The 22,190-nt window shown below is 41.0% G+C and overlaps 1 protein-coding gene across 1 annotated transcript in view; it reads right to left on the minus strand.

The window, feature by feature from the left end:
* The window catches only part of lama2 (laminin, alpha 2), a 160,640-nt gene that overhangs the window by 90,208 nt on the left and 48,242 nt on the right, over positions 1–22,190 (minus strand). The window contains 10 exon segments of the mRNA XM_063902014.1: positions 119–230; positions 801–1,012; positions 4,225–4,329; positions 15,287–15,451; positions 17,556–17,696; positions 17,869–17,971; positions 18,888–18,945; positions 19,417–19,516; positions 19,667–19,845; positions 21,932–22,049. Coding sequence (XP_063758084.1) covers positions 119–230; positions 801–1,012; positions 4,225–4,329; positions 15,287–15,451; positions 17,556–17,696; positions 17,869–17,971; positions 18,888–18,945; positions 19,417–19,516; positions 19,667–19,845; positions 21,932–22,049 — 1,293 coding nt within the window.

Consider the following 22,190-nt stretch of genomic DNA (forward strand, 5'->3'; position numbering starts at 1 on the left):
AGCCCAGTCTGCATGTTGGGATTTTAGCCTCTGCACACCATTTACATGCACAAAAGCCTATATTTAACAGAGTACAGGAAGGGCAAATCAGTCAGTGTGTGTCAGAGAACATGTTTACCTCACAGGAAGTTCCAGCATATCCAGGAGGACAGGAGCAGCTCTCGACCGCCGCTGCTCTCCTCTCCCCTCCAGCCGAGGGATTGGCTACCTCCATTGAGAATGAGTGGAGTCTACATGTATACAACAGTAACACAATGTGAAATATCAAGCATGGAGACATTGAAAACATGCTTTACACCTTGCATAAGCAGGGCTATTTGGCTGATTGGGCGATTGCATTTTTTAATTCTCTCAGGCAGAATTTAGTCCGAGACAGCAGGAGTTTTATAAATGAAACTGCCCCCTTTATGGTTTGTTGAAGAAGGTTGAAGTTGGGTTATTCACATAATTGAACATTTATCTAAGATCTGTGAACTTAGGGCAAGTTGTTTTCTTTCATAAAGCCAATACCAACCACATTTGTTTATACTAATCAATACTTATTAAGTTGTGGAGCATTGTGTTAAGGCTGTGTGAAATGACCCTAACATTATGAACATTTGCTTAGTATTTAGTTATGAAACAGAAGAGTTATATGCACAACTGTTTCCCATAAAAGTGTGACAAAAATCAACAAAAAACAATACATCTAGAACACAAAACCTGCTGCTTTTGACCGCTTAAAAGCATATTTTTCAAGTTTTACAGTATGTTACCATCCCATAGTGCCTGTCAGTGTGTTAGTGTGTGTGTGTTTCTACCTGTACACAGCGCTGGGTTCTGTGCTATAAGAAGCCCGCACCATCACATTGGTCACGTTGCCCAAAACAGACAAGAAATCCCTCCGACTGATTGGCTGTGCGCTCTCTGCAACCAGGAAGTTCGTGGGAAAAAGAGGAATGTGATTGGTGCTTGGCGATGACGGGTACACCGGTTGGCCAAACCTCCTGTCAATAATCTTGATCCCGCCTCCCTGGCAGAGATAAAAGAAAAAAAGTAGTCTGTTTGTTGCAGCTCATTTTTGATTGCATACATCTAGACAGGGGATATTCTCCAAAGCATAAATAGAGTATGACACCTCCTTTAGAAAGAGCTATGATATGCATCTGATCTGCAGAAAAAGAGACAGTGAGAGTGAATGATGTGTCATTAGGTAATGAGCTGCATTCTCTATTGATATTTTGCATGGACTGAATGCAAAGTGAATCGAGCTCGGGCCTGGTATCTGACTATCTCTTGTTGAGAACAGATCAATGGCATGTAGCGGCTAACACAGACTGACAACTACTTATGGAGAGAGAGAGAGAGAGAGAGAGAGAGAGAGAGAGAGAGAGAGAGAGAGAGAGAGAGAGAGGGAGAGCTCACCGTGCCAATAAACCATTAAATAAAAATTAATTGAAAGAGAGGCGATGGAGGGAGGGATAAAGGGACAGAAAGCAAGGCTGAGAGATGCAGAGATAAGAACGGAAAGAAAGAAAAGAGGCAGATTGACAAGAAAAAAAGACAAGGTCACCTCTGAGGAAAGTCTTTTCATTAAGTTTCTGAAAGGGGGGCTTTTAATACCTACCTTTTATTATCACATCTTCAAAAATATCCATTAAAAGGAGGTTCAATTTGGAGGGAAATTCCAAGAAAAGACACAAACTTAGACCAATGCATTGTTGCCTGTGGCTCTCAGGTTAAAGTCCATTTATTCCTCTAAATGATGTATAGAAAATACATAGCATTTTGTTTTTAAAGGGCAAGGTCAGTTCCCAAAGCACCTGGGCAAGTTTTTAAGCAATCAATACTAACAGGAGTAAAGAGAACATTTGTTTGGGACTATTTTCGGCTGCGGATTTAACCACATTTGTTATTCGTCTACATTAAAGCAGGTTTTGGAAACACAGACAAAAAAACAAATGATTTGGCGTAAAAGCATTTCATTTACATAAGAACTATTGAGTAAAACCTGAGAGAGAGGTAAGATAATTGTATTGTTTGCATTCATTTCAACCTGCTTCTACATGGTTATAGAAAAAGCATTAGGTGCTACCAACAGAAGACCTAATAAGATTAATTTGCATTCAAACATAGTTTAGAAACAAATCAAAATCAACTTTCTATCTATCGTTTTCAGCGAGAACTCCAGATGCAGTGTATTGGCAGTATTTATTGCTGTTGTGAAATGTTTGGTATTTACAGTTTTTTTGGGGGGAACACAGCAGATGGAGGGCTGATAAAGTGGGCCGGTTTGAGACAAAGACGCTGAAATCAACAAAGCCGCACAGACAAACAAAGACAGAGAGATTATTGTGTATTCAGATCCCGCATTCTTACAACCAAGGCTCCTGCCTGCGCTTCACAAACCATGCAACAAACAATATCACAACTTGATGTAGATATGCGGAGAGTAAACAGGGGGGGGGGGGGACTCAAATCAAGACAAAGGCTGAAAGAGAGAAGTGAAGAGGGAGAAAGCCTGTGACAGTGTGTAGGTGGTTCATTATCATCATCATTTGGAGAGGCTTTTTGTTGACAACAAGACCGACACTTGTCCTCCTCTCCTCCCATCTCCTCCCCATCTGTCAATCTGACTGACACGTCTTTAAATAACAGAAGCTCATTGGTCTGTGACGATCCATCTCAGCAGTTTCCTTTCTGTCCTCTACACGTCTGTGGCTCTACCTTTCCTCTCCCCATCCTTCCTTCCTCCCTGTTATTTCCCATCTATATACCTTCATTTTATATCTGTTCCCTCCCATCCTTTCTTCCTTTCTCTTCTGTCTTCCTTTATCTTCTTTATTTCCTATGATCTGTTTCTCATTTCCTCACTGTGTTTCCTTCTTCTTTCCATCCTTTATTCATTTCCTTCTTTCCTTTCACTCAAAGTGTGCATTTTTATTGCAAGGAAAAGGCACAGAACATGAAAGTTTTGCTACAACTGTTTGCATTTCTGTCCTAATTTAATTTAAATGTCATATCTAAAAGATAAAACTTTTTATTTGTCTTTCAATTATTTAGCAGTCAGTGCCAGAAAAGTTTATTACGGAGCAAATATTTTTCAAACTTTTCTAATTAAACCTTCTCTTCTTTAACGTCATTGGTAGAAAGTTGTGTGCATGTGAAATAACGGGATCATTTCTGCAGCTTTGGCACACTTTAAACAGGCCCACGTGCGTGCACACACACCACACACACAATGTTGTTAAGCGATGTAAGAGATTTAAGAGTTAACTAATAGCGTTGCTGCTTTGCTTATTGCTGCCATACATCATATCACAACCTGCTCATTATAAAGACATACAGAGAGGGGAGGGGGGGACTATCTGCATTTTTATTGCTAAGTTCAGCACTTCTCTGCCAGCTGTAGCTGCTTCGCTCTGTGTGTGTGTGTGTGTGTGTGTGTGTGTGTGTGTGTGTGTGTGTGTGTGTGTGTGTGTGTGTGTGTGTGTGTGTGTGTGTGTGTGTGTGCTTTTAACAGCTTTTATTTGCTGCTTCATTTAGTGGTCTTCACTGGTGCAAAAGTCAATGGCTTGTGAGAAGAGATAAATAATGCTTCAGTGCTAAATGCATAAACACACACACACACACACACACACACACTTGTGTTTAAGTGGGTTTCCTCTGGTCATGACCGTTTCCTTAACACAACAAAATCATGTATGTGTTAAACGTTGGAAACACTCACAGCTGCCCAGAGGAAATCAGCTTTATGAGGAATGCAACCATCTGCTCTCTCTCGCTCATCTCCCAAATGAACCTGAATGTTTTAATAAAGCACCTATACCTTACAGTTAAAGTGCTCTTTATTAGAGTTTAATATACAGAAGGTCTCTTTATTAATATCAAGTGTGTAGGGGAAGGAATCTGTTTGGGGTTGTTAATGGCTGTTACTGTTGGGAACTGGCTGTGTGCTGTATGGAGGTGTGTCTATGGAACTATGTACATTACATCTGCAGCACCTTCTGATCCTTACTTTTGTTAGTTAAGGGGAGGGGGATGGTTAAGGGGCACAATATTTATCACAACATAGCTGAACTTATCGTAGTAATGCTCATGTTTAAAACTTACCGCTTTACTTGCCATTGAAATACAATAAATAGAGATACATCCAACTTGAGACGACGGCAGACAGACCTCCCCCGTTTAGCCCTCTCAGCAGTTATGTTTGTGAACAGTTGCTATGACAATGTGTAAACGTACCTCTATGATCAGGTCTGGTTGGGAGGTGACTCTGATGGCCATTTGCTCCTGTTGGTCGGTATTATAAGACACAGTGTAGACCAAACTCCCTCCATACGCTGAAATCTGAAAAGAAAGACACAGACAGATCAGTATGGACGCACATACGTGTACACAAGTTACTCTATGCAAATTCCTGGTTATGATGGGACATTTTTCATCTGATCTACAGGTGGTGGTTATGCACCAAGATATGCAGCAATGCAAAAGCGCCACTGGAAGTATTCTGTTCATCACGTTGTGTTCATAACCTTCTTAGAATGAAATCATTCAGCATTCAAAAGACTGATCGAGTAGAGAGTTGGATTCGAGCTAAGACCATTATGTGGAGGGATCGACTAAGAGGGTTAGAGTTGATGTTGTGTGGATACAAAAGTGTCAAGATGTTAAGTTTGTTAAGGTATATGTAAATATTCTATGACAGCTGTAGTAGTGTGCTTACTACTTAAACAGCAATACAGCAAAACAATACAGCTGCAAATTATGATAGCTTTCCTAAAAATATTTTAAAAATGTTTCAAAAGTATGGAGAACGAGATTATGCTCCGATCTTTGTTGTCTTGTGTTTCGGTGCAGTGTTTCTGTCGAGTCCACAGAATGAGCTTCAGCAGGAGAAACGCTGCGTCGGCATGATCCTGAAATTTATTATTCTGCTCCAACCTGAACAGTAATGGGTGGGAGAGCGAGATAATAATGCCACCATAAAAACAGAGGGAGGAGGACATCGAGGAAGAGGGCGGGGGGGAGAAGAAATAGAGCCCGGGACTGAGAAGAAGAGAGGCAGAGATAGAGAGGGAGTAAGAGGTGGGCTTAATGCCTCTATAAACCTCTTCCATTCTACATCATTACCCTTGGTTCTTAAACCGGGAGGAGGAATCACCCATTTCACAGCTGAGTGAAAATACACACACACATACACACCACAGTGGGCGAGGAGGTGCACTGGGTGGACGTTTTATTGACTAACACTTATTCTCCATCTAACCCCATTCGGTGATTTGGACTCCATAAGACAGTAAAATCATGGTTTAAACCCTCACTACACACCCCGCACAAATCAGACGCTTTGGCTGCTCGTCCTTCTTTGTTATTAGCTCTCTGCATCCCAGTGTGGACTCCTACTCTATACACACTTTAGCCTCCTATACAGGAAAAAGGGTTTGCTCCACGGCATCATAACAGCCAGCATGATGAAAGCAAAGGAAACCAAAGAGGTTTAACAGAAACTCGCCGGAGCTGAAGTACATATAAGTGCATAATGTGACAGATATTGCGATAAATGGACTTAAGCAAAGGCGCCCATTGCACATGATGCACCCCTCAAGCCAAATCAAAAAGGTATTGTAGGAAAATAAATCAAAAGAATAGATAGATGTATGCCTTGACTCTTGAAATGAACACCTGAGTTTATTTTTGACACTTACATTACAACATATTACAATTTGTTGTGACTCTAGAAGGATAAAATAAAAAACTCTTTGTCACTTGAGTTTGTTTCATCATGGTTTGATGTACTTACTGTAAGTTAAAGTAATATTATATAATGTTTCTAGCCACCTGGTTTATCTTCAACAGCAACTCATGATAGAAAATGTCTGGCGGTTAAACTTCTTAATGCGCTTCTTTGTTCATCAGACTGTCCGTCATTGTCCGTCCAATGATGCTGAGGTTGACGAGAGCGGTGAGACTCAACCAAAATATTAAGGTTATGGATTTTCAAATAGTTGAATTAAAAAATGTATATAATCTAAAACAATAAAAACACAGGTTGAGGTTTATACTTGAGGAGTTTAACCAAATCATTAGTTAATTCCCTTCATTTGGACCATATTTATAGAGATAAATCTCCCCTTGGTTTCACAAAAATAAAGCTAAGATAGAGAACAAGTGAGAGAATGTCTTTGATGCAATTTCGTTCTTCTTTTACTTGTAAAACATCTCATGACCCTTGAGATTTGTCAGGTGAACCCTTAAGGAAAGAAGTGGTGGTTCAGGTCTGTAAGTGCTTCAGAGGTCTTGCATACATGGCTTATTTGCATGTTTGATCTTGGTGTGTTTAACTGTTGAGTAACTTCTTAATGGCAGAGAGAATGAATGTGAATTCTCATGAACACTTTACTTTTTTTTTAGGGTTCACTATCCACGCCTGAGTTAGGGTGTTTACTTCCTTTGAAATAATTGACATTTCCAAGAAAATAATAATTTGTCTGACGCCATCCACTCCACCTGGACAATAATCAAAGCTTTTGTCATGGCAACCTGTTGACCCATCTTTAGCCAGGGGAATAGGAAATAAAAGGAATACAACAGCTGAGAGAGAAAAGACCCGGAGAATGGCACAGCAGGAGAGGGAAATTACGGGAGAGGAGAGGGGAATTATGGGCAGTAGAAACGAAGGAACAATAAACACTCAGCCACACAGCTACAATAGACATCCGTGGGATCCTCCTGAGAGCATCATAAGCCTGTTATTAACTCTATCAATGGCCAGAATGAGAAGACCAAGACGTAATCCTCTCTGTTAAAACCCTAATCAAGTCCCCGACACAATCTTCATTAAAGGGAACATTTTGTGAAGGCCACGAGTAGATCAGTACACACAAGTCATTAGGCTTAACATGTGGGGGTACAGAACGGCAAAATAATCCAATATCACATCAGATATGTAGAGAAAAAATATTGATTGAATATATGCTGTTTAAAGGGCTTTACACGTCCTGCTGTAGCTAGGAAAAGAAGAATCATTGAGTTACTAATTAAAGGAGCCCTACTATGCTCATTTTCAGGTCCATATTTGCATTGCGTGCCATACTGCAACATGTCTCCATGCTTTAATGTTCAAAAAGCTCTTCAGTTTTCTCATACTGCCTGTGTTTCAGCACCTCTTTTCACCCTCTGTCTGAAACCAAAACCCAGTCTGCTCTGATTGGTTAACTGGCCAGCTCTGTTGTGATTGATCAACTGCTTCGAGATGTCCCGCCCCTCACATCACGTGCAATGAGTAGGAACATTAGCGTTGGGGAGTGTGTGGGATAGAAACTCACTCTGGAGGGAACTTTTGGATTTAGCCTTTGCAGACCATTTACATGCACCGAAACCTATTAAACCCATTAAACCTTTTAATCATCAGTGGCATACTATTGTTTATGAGTGAGAGTGAAAAGAAAGTGGACAGATACGGAGGAAGAGAGAGGGTAGGTGACTAAAAAATGATAAATGAAAAGAAGGACGGAGGCAGACAGAAAAGAGGACAGAGAAGCAAAATCTATGATAATGTGGAGCAGTATTGTCTGAGAGAGACACCAATTAAGGATACAAAAAGAGTCAGGAAGGGAGAGAGGAGAGGAAAAGAGGGTAGTAGGTTATAATTTGCTTCCGATACTAAGGAGTGGGTTTGGCGTGGCACAAGAAGAGGTGCGAAAATGAGTCACTATCGACCTCAGTCCTCCTCCAGGGTTCCCACCAAGCCCTGATGTAATACGACTTTTTCAAAACTTTAATAACCAAGTGAGAGCCTTTTAATGAACTACAAGTGTTAAGACAGTCCTGAATTAATACAGTTGTTATTTTAAAAAAGGTCACACTCGGCTAGAGTTGGACTGTCTGCCGAGAACATCATTTCTTGGAAACAAATGTGTGAAACAAGTTGAATATGTATTCTGGCATGTTCTATAAAAAGGGACATGGTTCCGTGTGTCCTCACATCCACAGAGAATAAATGAAAACATTATTCTGGGGATACAATATCTTTCATACCATATGTTGAAACAGATTTTAGGAAGGGGATTACAAACCAGGCATCATTTTCTGCCAATCACAAGTCAGCTCACTCACATCAGGGACATTGGTCGCAGAAATGACTGAGCAGCTTCACAGGGTCAAAGCTGACCACATGTTTTGTACATTTTAGGAGAATCCCTTTTACATTTTGCAACAGAGCTTACATCTTTTAACAGTGTAACAGTAACTCAATATATATCTTTCTGAAATAGTGATTTAAAAACTTGTTTGCAGCGCTCCTGGCAGAAACACCAGTGTGCTTGCTGTGTTGTCTGAGCTCAATCTGCGGTATTTTACAAATCTCAGTCGAGTTTTTTAACAAAAATGTTTAATAGAAGTATTTTATTTCATAGAAACTGTTCTGGAACTTTTGGTCTTTGAGTTTACCTATGTCTTAAGAAAATATAGATGTAAATATATCCATTTTACCTCGGAAGGACTACTTGCCCAAGTTTTATTTGTATACTAAAGTCTTAAACGTCATGCTCGTGACACAATATATGGACGAGAACTCCTCAACTTGCCGAGGGATTTCAAAAACAACCTCATCTTCCATTGAATATTAACTTAATGATCAAAGTAGATGGACAAACAGATCTTGAATTGAAATCGTTGTGTTGTTTTGAAGGCAATTAAGAAACTTTGAAGCTTAATTTAACGTGTTTTTCTCCCATTTAAGTAATTGTGCATCTCAAGACAAATGATCCAAGAATGATATCAGCATCCCTTCATTTGGTTTCCTTATAATTGTCTGGATGAATGTTTTCATATTGATTTCATGCAACAGAAGGGAACAGGAACACTAAACATTGTTTGGTTTTCTCTGATCTCCCGCAGTGAGAAGAAACTTTAGAGGTGCAGAACAAAAGGAGACAAACAAGTGAGTGATTGTGGTGAGTAAAGGCAGTACTTAAATTGAAAACCTATTAGTATGCAACTTTCATTTTTGCCTGCCGCAATCTAGTTTCTTCAGAGAAATGTGTTTGCCTATCTGCATTCGAATGCCTGTTTGCTGTCAATTTTCCCAGAACTAAAGCATATGACGCTCTCTTCAGGAGATTGGGCAGAAAGTGAAGGGGACAAAGGAAATCATCCTTCAGGAAATGAAAACCAGATTGCCACAGAAGCTTCAGAAAACAAACTCTCCTAAAAAGGACACACACGTACAGCCACACACATGCACAGGGAAACAAGAACATAGAAATGTATAAATAAAAACACACAAACACACACCAACACCTGGGCTGTCTTTATGATGCCTCTGTGCAATTGGTATCGGGAGTGTTCACTGTGGTTACTCTCACAGATGCACACAAGGACAGACTGTTGTTGTTTCTAGCAGTAGGGTTAGATTGGCTCCAGATGGACCAATAGACGGAGGAATGCTGAACAGCATACAACAAACCTTCTGTGTGTGCGTGTGTGTGTGTGTGTGTGTGTGTGTGTGTGTGTGTGTGTGTGTGTGTGTGTGTGTGTGTGTGTGTGTGTGTGTGTGTGTGTGTTATATGTTGGCAACAAAAAAAGAAAGTTCCTGGCAAAAAAAGAGTCCAGTATCACAGAATCTCAGTGTTACCATGTATTGTTTGATCATATATATGGTTCACTTAACACAATGTAATTTCATTATGTGCAAAGTAGTAGATAATGATTCACGCCCAAGGCTGGGATAACACTCAAACATGCTATTGTAGCATCAATGCCATGCTAAAAGTGTCATTTTTAACATCATATCAGAACATGAAGGCCTCCACAAACTGCCTTCACATGTTGGATTTGTCAGGAAATGAGATTCTGTTCAAAGTACTTTTATCAGTTGTGGTGTATCATGCCTGGAGTTAGGAAACGGGTGGAGTAACCATGTGTAAAAGGACATATTTTCATGGCATCCAGGGTTGTTCTTGGAGATGAGCTGCATGTGGCATTGGTTAACTGACATAGCGATGTAAAGGTGGCTATGGTGGTTTAAGTTTACCCAATTTAGTTGCAAGATCTTACAGTGTTTTCTCTGGGTCTAATTGGCAGCTGTGGGAAAGTCCTGCCTGCACACTGTGGAGGAACTTGCTTTGACTTCATGCCCAAGGGTTTTTGTTTGCACTGTGTTGGGTTGGGGGTCAGTCAGAGGCTAGGAACCCTGGGTGGGTGCTGGCAGATAGGAATGAGGCAGATCGGTTAACATCTGGTTGTTTGAGGTGCTCTGCATGGGGTTGGGGTTAAAGGCGGTCACATGATGAGGTCTTTACACTTTACTACCTCAAGGGGATAAGGGTAACAAGAGATGGGGGGCTAATGAGGATCCTTACTATGCCCATAAACACTTATGCACACATATTCAGGTGTACAAACGTGCTCATGATTCAATCAATCTTGTGCATTCATTGGTGAGGTTTGGTTCAAGATGCTTTGATAAGGTAAAACAACTTCAGTTGCGGCTTTTTATGTTCATGTGGTTTATATTTAGGAAGTTTCATTCCATAGCATTTGTTCTCTATTTTAAGTGGATCACTTTAAAGACCAGGAAAAGGGAGGCAGGATGATGACTAAGAGCAGCTCACTAATGTTCTTCCAGCCTGTTAGAGCTGATCACTTGTTTCCCTGCACTCCCACAGCTCCCTGACTCCTGAAAGCCAACTCCAGCAGCTCGCTGTGTGTCAGACTAGAAGTAACAAACAATTGCAAAATGACCCCCTATGTTCAATAGGGTTAGTGGCTGGGTTAGACTCGCAGTTTCTATCAAGGCATCAACGTCCTGCTAATTGTGTGGTTAAACACCACATCAGCTGCCTTACACAGGTTGGATTATTCAGGAAATTAGATTGATTACTTCACACATTTCCATAACGATCAAGAGTTGTTTCCTGTCCATAAAAAAGCAACTGGCAGTTATGATGTCAACAATAAATATAATCTCAATTTAGTTTCATTAGACATTCATTTTGTTCTTGTAATGAAAACATCAGTGAATCAGAATTGAAATTATAATTAATGTTGTATCACTGGGATAGAAAACCAGGTGTAATGACTTTCCCTTTTGCTCTGAGCCTCGAGATTACTGTGTGAAGCTTTGCGTACACTTTCCAGGAATACAAATGTGTGTGACACCAAATAATTTGGTTGATGAGAACTGGAACAAATGCACTGTGATTGATGTAAAGGCACTTTTTCAGCAATGTAAGTGGAAAAAAAGAACAGAGGGAGGGAGAGAAGAGAGTGAGAAAACAGGAGGGAAATCCATCTCATGCAATCAAGACAAGATGAGGAGAGGCAGTACACACAAACTCCTCTACACACATTTCAGTCTCTCATAAGTCACAGCTCAGCTGTTTTGTAAAAGCTGATATTCCTCTTGAGTATTTGGTGCAAAAAGGGAGAATTTATTCCCACAGAAGTATTTAACAGAAACACTTTTAAGACAGACTTCATTCATCACAACTTTGAGGTGTCAGACTCTATAACCAAAGTGAAACTGGCGCATATTTCCAAACACTTCCCCTCCTTTGGTTTGCACCAGTGGCAGGTTTTTGTGTTGAAAGGACTATTATTTTGTGTTATTCCCTAATCACACAACCATAAAAAAGACAAGGAAGACGAGAAATGGTTTCAGAAAGTTGTAGAAAGTACAGGCAGAAGTGGAAAAAGAGTGTGGATGAAATGTAACACAATCTGAGTTGTGTGTTTGTGTGTCTGACAAGTTTCAACCCTCTCTGAGCTTCCTTTCATCAGCCGTCGGCAAAGGATGTGTCTCCTCTTTCCATGTTCATCCATCACCCCCTTTATCTCCCCTCTTCAACCTCTCACAGCTCTCTCTCCATCTCTGTCACTCTGTTCCTCTGAATGATGAGCATTTCTTGTTTTTGAGCCTTTTATCTGACTGAATCTTTTAGTAAATCTGGATACAAGATGGATACAAGGAGGTGAGGATTTGACGGTTTTTGAAGGCTGACAACGGGCTGATATTTCCTTTGGATATTCAACTTGTTTACTTCTGACCAGGATCCTGCTAAAATAATTCCTCATAAATGATAAAACGCATCATATTTTTTCAAAATCTCATTGTCAGAGAACCACGAGACCAAAGTTATCCCTGATGTAACGTTCAGTAAAAGAAAGGTGTAACTATTGTTGCTCCACATTTAGTTAAATGAGTACAAATTTCCTGTTCAAAACCAGACTGGAAATCTAAGCAAACTCCCTTTTCAAATGAAGATCAAAAGCTGAAAAGCTGCCAATAGCTTGAGAACATTTCAAATGGACTTTAAAGTGAGATTATTTTGTCAAACACTGTTTCAATGGTCAAGTATCCTCTTTAAAAACATAACCTTTAAAAGGCGACATAATGAACTCCTTAAAGTGCTTTTACAAAACTGTGCAAATTGATCCAAAGCTCCAAAAGTAGTCATTTCATGAAGTAATATTTATGAGTCAGGGCAAATATATATTACATTACTATTGTATATACTATATACAACTGCATTCTGAATACTGAATATTCCAAATGAAATGAACTGTATACCAAATTGTTTCTGGGCACTTCATTTATGTAGGTCCAATTCTTACTCTCCTTTTAGCTGTTTTGTCCTCTCATCAGGTGACTATCTGGCCTTCTAGCTGCTAAATACTCCACCAGCTTGTCACTGTCACCGTGTCTGCTGTCTGGTGCCGTGCAGGTAGCTTACTGAGGGTTTGTTAGAGCTTTTGTTAAAAACATCTGCCTGCTGTTGCTGGAAACACAGTTGGTAAGAGAAGTTAGAATGAACCAAAATAATTAGCTAGATGTTAAAACACGTTCCTAAACATACCTGAATTTATTCCATTGTTAACTTAAAATATTGTTTAGAGTTGGTTTGAATATAACAGTTTGAGTTTCAATCAGAATCAGGTTTATAGGTTTATAATACGAATTTGCTTCGGAGTATATTCTGAGGCCCAAATACCACAATGACATCACTATGTAACACTTGTACTTCTATTGGCTAGCCCTCAAAGACATAGGCTAAATGGCGGGACATCTTTAAGCGGTTGACCAATCACAACAGAGCCGGCCAGCTAACCAATCAGAGCAGACTGGGCTCTGGTTTCAGACAGAGGGTGAAAAGAGGCACAGGCAGTATGAGAAAAATAAAGAGCTTTTTGAAAATATAACCGTGTAAACACGTAATTGAAATGGCTTTGAGCAGTGGACCTACAAAATACCCAATGAGCATCAGAGGAACATGCTTCTGGACCAATGAGCATCCACAGAGCACACTAATAGGCCAATGAGCATCTTTGGTGATATACAGGAGTTCATGCACAAGGATTAAGAACATCATCACACACATTTATACTCTTATATATTCACTGCTAGCTTGTCATTACACACACTGCCTGTCACTTCCAATGATACACGCTAACGTGACAAACCGCAGTGTGTGTGTGTGTGTGTGTGTGTGTCTGTGTGTGTATGTAGAGGAGGTGCATAGTCAAGTCACATAGCATCTATCACTGTAACACGATCAGCGATTGAAGCAAAGAATCGCTTTTTCATACAGTACTCGCACACCGCTTCTAGCAATCACACACAAGCACACACACACATACACATACACACACACACACACACACTGGTAATTTGTTTGTTTCCCATGTTTGGAGGCATTCGGTTCTGCTCCGCTGTCCCTAATGCCTCCAAAACACATCATTATCTGACTTATATAGGCCTGGGAGTGTGTGTGACTATGTGTGTGACTGTGTGTGTGTGTGTGTGTGTGTGTGTGTGTGTAGAGAAAAACAGTTGATTATCGAGTTCAACAGGCGAAACACTGTTTACCCTGAGAGACACAAAGCGAGCGAGAGAGACACGGAAAGAGAGAGGGAAGAAAGCTTCAGGGAAGTAGAGGGAGATGATTTAGGAACAGGGAGGTGAAAAATGGGAGTCCTGGAGAGACGGAGGGAGAGTTAGAGAAGCGGACCAATGAAAAGAAGCGGGGACGGAGGGATGGTTAGAGGGAGGAGGGAAGAGAGGATCAGACAAAGAAGTGAGATGACAAGCTAGGCCTGCAGGGTGCGAAGTAATGCAATTCTGTGGTATATTACTCTAAGCCATGACACCCAGACAAACATCACAGTCAGTCTGTTGTTGTAGTGCATCAACCTGACTTCAGAAACATGGACTGCAGCTATTTGCAAGCGGGAGCGATGAAGTCTAATCGTGGCCACAGAAAACCGCTGCGGAAACTCAAACAGTCGACATTAGCAGGAGCAGATACAGAGAAGCAGGGCTTACATCCAGCGGTAAATGGATTGCATTTATACAGCCCTCAAAGCGCTTTCATATAAGAAAGTCAGCATTCACTGATCCACACATACTGACGCTGAGCCTGCCATATAAGGTGCACATTCACACACCGTTAGCCATGCCATCGGTAGCAACTTGGGATTTAGCATCTTTCCCAAGGACACAACGATTGTTAGACTTCCTCAATATCCCACAGCCACAGTCGCCCACACAGGGGATATCCTATTAGATCATGAACCTGATTTGGTTTTATATTCAATCCTATCCTAATGATGTGTTATCTCATGTCAGACTTTTTTCTGTATTCGCCTCTCATTGATGGCAATTAGAAAATGGTAAGAAGGTCAATGGTTTTGTCAGTTAGCAAAAAAATATTCAGACAGTCAGATGAAGATTGCAGATCACTTTTATGCCGGAGCTTCAACTGCATGCAAGACTTATTATTTTTCACCACCTAGATATAATTGTGTTGCATGGTAAGCATTAGGGAATTGAGAAGAATCTTTATTAGGCCAACTTTCAATATGTACTGATTTCGCTCCAGATATATTAATATAACTTTCCAATTTTAAAGGAAAGGGAAGCAACTACAGGAACATCCGAACCATCTAATAAAATCCAGTCTCTGAAATTATTATTATTATTATTATTATTAAGATAAAAAGTATTGTTGATACTGTATTATAGAGGAGGTATTATTACTTTTACAGCTATTTCTGAAGAAGAACTTGTTGTACTTTTAGGCACTGTGTGATTATTTGATCCATCCTGCATTGAAGGAATGTATTTTCCAAGACACTGAAAACTTCAGTAGCCTCTAAAGCTTTAAATACTATGCATTTATTTTTAAAAACCTAAATCTATAAGGTGTAATTAACTTATAGTTGTTTCAAAATTCTCACTATGATTAGATCGTAGAGTACATGAACAGTATGTGTTAGTGAATATGAGTGTGTATCAGCATCTAACCTTGTTTCCCAGGTATAGTCCAGGTGCGTTCCAGTAGTACGCTGAGCCGAGGTCATTCACAACGTCTGAGTGTCGGACGCTGAGATAAGGAGGAGTCTGCCTGTGAACGGACCAAACTCTTTCTCCGGTTTCTCCGAGCAGGTGCCAGCCCGTCAGAGTGGTCTCCTAAAACACAAGAAGAGGAAAAAGATTTACTTCCAGCTCCTTCATTCTTATATTGACGGCACATGTTCAGTATTAACAATGTGCAGTCGTACCAGGTTTAGGCCATGGTCCACTGCGTGTCATTTCAAAGTAAAGATTGAAACTTTAGTTGCAGCTGTTTCAAATGTATCCAGAAATTGTGTAGCGTAACACAACAACAAATGCTTTGGTAATTCTCCAAAGACATTTGGATAAGATTGAAATCTTTTCCCTGTTGCATCACATGGATTTATCTTGCAACTTGTAATAGTGTGTTAGTTTTCAGTAGTACAGCTGCCCCTCACTTACACTCAGAGCAACTCATGTTGATAAGTAACATGTGGGTATAAAGTTAGAAAGATCTCAGTGTGTTTGTTAAAGCATTATCAGAGAGTTTCCAACCGAACTAACCTTCAGGCTTCGATACAGTTTATGCTTGCTGAACACAGATGTTCAGATATCTATCCTCTGACCATCTCCAGTCATGTTTAATGTGGACTGATTTAAAATATCTGACAAGCTTTCTTTAATAAGTCCCCGTTGGTGAACTAAAAATGTGAAATTTATAAAGTCTTTGCAGCAATAATTGTGTAGCACATGCATTCTTGCATCAATACATTTCATGATATCTTAGGGTCCCACCTGATCGAAATGCGAGATGTATAAACAACAAAATGTAAATCTCAAAATACGTTTAAAGATTTGCTATTATGAGCAGGGGTGTCTCGCAACTGATACCTAAATGGAGAATTTGTAATCTTAACTCCTGAAAGTGTGTGTGTGTGTGTGTGTGTGTGTGTGTGTGTGTGTGTGTGTGTGTGTGTGTGTGTGTGTGTGTGTGTGTGTGTGTGTGTGTGTGTGTGTGTGTGTGTGTGTGTGTGTGTGTGTGTGTGTGTGTGAGAAAGACAGACAGCCAGACACACATCTGTCGTTGCAATTAACCTGACCTTGGCTTCCCCTTTTGAACACACACACCCACACCCATACCCCCCACACACACACACACACACACACACACACACACACACACACACACACACACACACACACACACACACACACACACACACACACACACACACACACACACACACACACACACACACACACACACACACACACACACACACACACACACACACACACACACACACACACTCTCTATCGGTGTCTAAATCAGAGCTGTCATCCTGTCAACGTCTCCTCTCCCCGCCTCTCTCACCCCGCCTGTCAGTCAAAAACTGTTTTCCTCTTTTCACCTCTCTCCTCCTTGCCTCTTGTCTCGTCTCCACTTTCGTCTTCCCACTCTTGTCCTCTCTTTTTTCTTCATTTTCACTTATCTCCTTCGCTCTCTCCTCCACTGTACTCCATAAACATCCATTCTTTGAAATGAGTATCTTGTAAATACCTGTCTTCCCTTAAGAACTTCATCCCCTACTCCTACAACTATTGCTCATTGACGCAACAAGTGAAGCAATGAATGCATTACCATTAATGAAAGATGTTGCTGCATGCATTCCGCTCAGCCTCGTTATTGATCGCGCCTGATGATGGGCGTAGTCGCGGCAGACGGTTGACGTTATAGAAATAAAAACAATAGCGGCTGCGATATTGTCAAATTTTTTGAGCAATAAGGAAACAGAGTTTGGTCTTTCAGCAAAGAAGAAGGAGGCTGCGTATCTCCACCCAATTCTCCACCTGTCTTAGCCTGCAGTGTGGTAGTAACAGAGACAGGCTAATAGCGTAGTGGAGGATGGGGTATTAGGCTCGTGTAGCTGCACATAATGATTCATAAATTGCTCTGTCATTTGTATTTGTGTATTTTGACCTGTCTCATTCTACTTTAGGCTTCTTAATGCATGTTTGTAAATGTATGTTTCCACTGCACTACATCTTAATGCTCACAATGTTTTCCATTTCTTGTAAAACCCATTGAATTGCCTTTTATGGAAAGGTGCTATATAAATAAACTTGCTTTGCTTTTTAGGAATAGCTCAGTGCCGTCTATATAACAACATGTTAAACCCAGATCAACACACATCGTGATTGGCTGACAAATGCCAGGAAGAAGTATGTGAGTGCTTACATTGTGATAGGACCATGTGGAGGACGAGCACTGACTGGAGATACCCATACAGGAGCATTTGTCACAGCCTCTTGGATTGTAACCTTGCAGGTTGAAGAATCCCAGTTTACAGCGGTCGCAGTTTTGTCCCTCCACGTTTTCCTGCAGGACAGAAAGAGAAGAAGGATGCATCAAAAGTTTATAGACTGCCCTCAGACTGAAGTTATGAGCACAAAGCATGTTATGGCAGTGTTAATGTGGTGGAGATAATGATGACAGGGCTAAAAAGGTTAGGGCAGTGCCATTATTTGTGCGCATAAAAGTGTGTGAGTACCTTGCACACACACGGTGTTACACATGGGTCAGCGTTGGTGCTTCCCTCCACACTGCAGTTACAGCGCTGGCAGGACGGGTAGCCCATATAACCGATAGCACACCTGGAGACAAACAAGTTTAATAACAATAATTAAGATGAGTGTGACGAGTATTAGAGAGGCCGTCCCGTCACCAAGTCACAGGGTCAATTATTCTAACAACCGCTGCGTCCATCCTGATCTGAGCCTCGAGTGTGCAGCAAACAGCTGAGCTTGCACCACGGGTGACGAGCATGTGTGTGTAATCTCAGAGGAAATATATTAGAAATGACTCTCTAATTAAGAGAGAGAGAGTGGGGTCAAGCAAAGTCTATTAAAGGGGCCTTTTACGAAGTGATTTTAAAGACGATGCTTATGCGGCTGGCCTGATTTGAAGGCAGGTCATTAAAAAGTTTAGGGGGAGAAGTTGTATCAGCGTTTAGATTAGATCAGATGACATTAAAGGAGACCCACAGGGAAGTCGAGTAGTTGCAGTAGGGGAAAACAGATAAAACAAACAAGCAATTACGGCAATAACAGATAATATAATGAGTGATAAACTACTTAAGATGAAGCACTTTTTTTTTGGTTGATTATTTGTTTTAATTTATCGTTAAAGTAAAACAAGGCTTCCTTTAATGATAAAAGGGTATGTTCAGGTCCCGAATGCAAAATGCAAAATATGTTATCAAAGAGTATCCGTGTTGCATTCAAGGAAAAACAAATCCATACGATGTACATTTTTTTTCTGTGACTTCTTTACATTGTGTGAGGCAAAAACAATGTGTGTGATATTAAATATAATTAAAGATCTCAGTTGAAACTTTCCAAACACTAATTGGATCAGACACCAGCTGAGCAGGTTCTGTTCACCTGTCACAGTGTGTCTGTCTCTCTTTCTATGTGTGTGTGTGTGTGTGTGTGTGTGTGTGTGTGTGTGTGTGTGTGTGTGTGTGTGTGTGTGTGTGTGTGTGTGTGTGTGTGTGTGCATGTCTCTCACCTGTCACATTGCAGACCCCCAAAACCCTCCTTACACCGGCATGACCCTGCTGGCTGAACTGTCAGTCACACACACACACACACACACACACACACACACACACACACACACACACACACACACACACACACACACACACACACACACACACACACACACACACACACACACACACACACACACATTAAAAAAACAACAGTGTGAGGGATGCAACCTAAAATAGCTCCTCTTTCTAGACATAATAATGGTAAAAATACAAAGAGGAGTAAAAATATCTTTAATATAAATAGTCTTCTTGTTCTTTTAAATATAGAGTGTGTTCAATATAGCTTCTGTGGACACAGCTGAACTAATCCAACCCCAACCCTATGGGAAATGAAGCAGAACAGAATCAATGAAATGTTATTGAAGTAATATAAATTTAAACGTGTGTTTGACTACCTCTAATTGTGTATCTGCTATATCCAACATGAACAATATCCAGCGCACATAAAGATAGAGAGGAAGACTTAAAAATATCTTTGCATACGGGGAGAAGCCTGGCTTGAATCTGGGACACATGATTGGCTGATAGATCCATGTGGGTCACATGAGCAGGGGAAACAGGGGTCCTCCTCCTCAGCGCTCACCTGGAGAAGAAAACAATGAGGAAGGCTTTAGTGTCATATGAGCAATACAGCTTCATTTTGTCAATTAAGTCCTGGGTTCCTCCTACAGCGCAACATACTATATACTTCAGACATACAAAGAGCCGAGGTGCATGCGTATGTGTAACGTACCTCGGTGGGTCTGTAAAATCCCGCAGCGCATGTCTGACAGTTAACTCCAGCTGTGTTGTCGCGGCAACCAATACAGACTCCGCCCCCACTGTGTTGACCTTGGACGTTCAGGCTGAGTGACAGGTCCGCTACTGTCTGATTAAAGTAGCACTCCTCTGCCTTACCGTGACAGTTACACTCTGAAAACACACACACAGGAATGTGTTACTGTAGCATTGTCTGCAGGATTGTTGACCCCGCTTTCCTATCCAGATACAGAGCATGAAGCAAGCACCGCCGCTCTTTTAATCCAATTACTTCTTCCACGTAGGAGTTCAGAGAAACATCAAACCCTGTTCTGAAGACAGTACCCTGAGGTGCACACACTGACCTTGAGCTGTGTGTTATCTCCACAGTCCAGAGAGAAAAAAAAGTGGGTCTTTTCCCCAGTTTGGATGTGAGTGGGTTGCCTAGCATCAACTCCATTTCCTACTCACAGAGTTTACCATTTAGACGTTAGAAAAAGAAAAGAAAAGCATCGTTTTGTGGACATGAATTTAAAAGTGTTAGAGGAGAAGGGGCACATGGATCTCTTGGAGAACCACCCTATCGTGATGACAGGAAACACTGCAGAGTTTTCAGAAGGTTTAAAAGGAAGGATTTTATTTCTGTGGAAAGGAACACTATGATGATCGTGTTGACAGTTCTGTTAGGGGGAATAACAGTAGTGGAAATGTGCGCAAAGGCCACTTTATCCCCGAAACATTTCAGGGCCCATTTCCAGCTCTGATCTCAGACTTGGCTCCGCTGACCTGTAAAGCTGTTTGCTGCTGCTGCTGGGCTTCCCTTCTACGCTGCTTTCCCCAAGATGCTCAATTTCAGTAAGGCCTTCATACATCTACACAGCACCAGATCCCTTTAAACCATCACACCAGGCTGTATCACCCCCGGTTCACACTGGATGTGTCACTTGTCGTGCTATGGTAGCTTGCTCCACCTCTGTTTATTATTCACCCTTAGAGCTCATCCTAATCAAACTATTGTATTTAAATAAATAATATGGGGGGAATCAACATATAAACCTCAGGAGACAGCAAGACTGATGATGCATATCTATAAATATAAACATATGTTTTTAATATCTTCTTTTATCCACACACACACACACACACACTCTGTCTGGGAGAGAAATCCCTCCTCTGCTTCTCTCCCAGAGGTTTCTCCTATTTCCACCCCATTAATTGTGGGGTTTCTTGGGGAGTTTTTTCTTGTATGCCGGGAGGATCTAAGGACAGAGAATGTTGTATGCTATACACATTCTAAAGCCCCCGACCCGTGGTCCTTTCCGTATCCCAACCCGACTCTCTCTCCCACTTTCCTGTCACTGTCCTATCCGATTAAAGGCAAAAAGCCGCCCAAAAATATCTTTAAAACAAAAAAAGACTTGATTTGATATATTTTCAAAGATAAGAAACTTAAAATCATATATCCTTTATCCTTAAATTATAATAGTTCTTGCCAAATTTGCTGGTAGTACACTGAACAATTACTAGATGCAGAAACTTTTGATGAAGATAGCGGAAAGCACAAATGATTAACATAGACATCAAAAAAAGACATTGCTCAGGGTCTTTTAATGCAGCTACTTTTGCAACCCTCTGTAAGCATTGGTTGCTGAGCGCTGAGACACTCTGATTCTGAATGGGCTGAAGTCATTGCCTCCTCTACTACGGTGCTGTCAGGACCTTTAAAGTCGTGTCACCTCAGTCTTGTTGTGTCAAGGCAGGAGAAGCCGTTATCAGGTCATGAAGACTACAGAGCCTGTAGCCTGTGTGAAATAAAATGGAGATTACAGGTTGTAACCACAGTTTTATGATGACAGGTAGAAGCCTCTAACCTCCTCGCCGTGCTGCTACATAGATGAGGAAGGTTAATGGATGCCAAGGTGACTTTTGATGGCTTTATACAGTCTCATATCAAAGACTCATCCTTACCTGATTGGCAGGCAGGAATATTTTTTTCAGAGAGCTCCTTCACAGTTTCATAAAGTTTGTGGTCACATAAACTGAAGGTGAGCTGAAGAAGTAATACAGACGTGTTATCTATTGACATTGGTGGGTACATACAGTACGTTATAATAAACAATGTGTGCGTGCGCCTACAGTACTGTAAGAACTCTGGGAAAACATTTACCAGTAGAAAAGTTTAAAAAGTGACTGCTGGTTTCTGGAAAAGTAGGAACTGTGGATAGTTAAGTGTTTCTTTTGCTTGTTGGGTTTTCCTTACGTTCGCAGACATGTCGAGTGAGGAAGGTTCCCGCCATCCAGGGCTTCTGGTTGTAACCAGGGCAACAACGATCACAGCTTTCCCCGCATGTGTTGTGTTCGCACTCACAGCTGAACTTCTACACACACACACACACACACACACACACACACACACACACACACACACACACACACACACACACACACAGATTCATACACGAATACAAGAGTAAAAGTTTCACAGATTTGTCAATTACACAGATATTTGTAGCAGTGTT

This window comes from Eleginops maclovinus, chromosome 15 (genome assembly GCF_036324505.1).
Source record: "Eleginops maclovinus isolate JMC-PN-2008 ecotype Puerto Natales chromosome 15, JC_Emac_rtc_rv5, whole genome shotgun sequence".
Taxonomy (NCBI): Eukaryota; Metazoa; Chordata; class Actinopteri; order Perciformes; family Eleginopidae; genus Eleginops; species Eleginops maclovinus.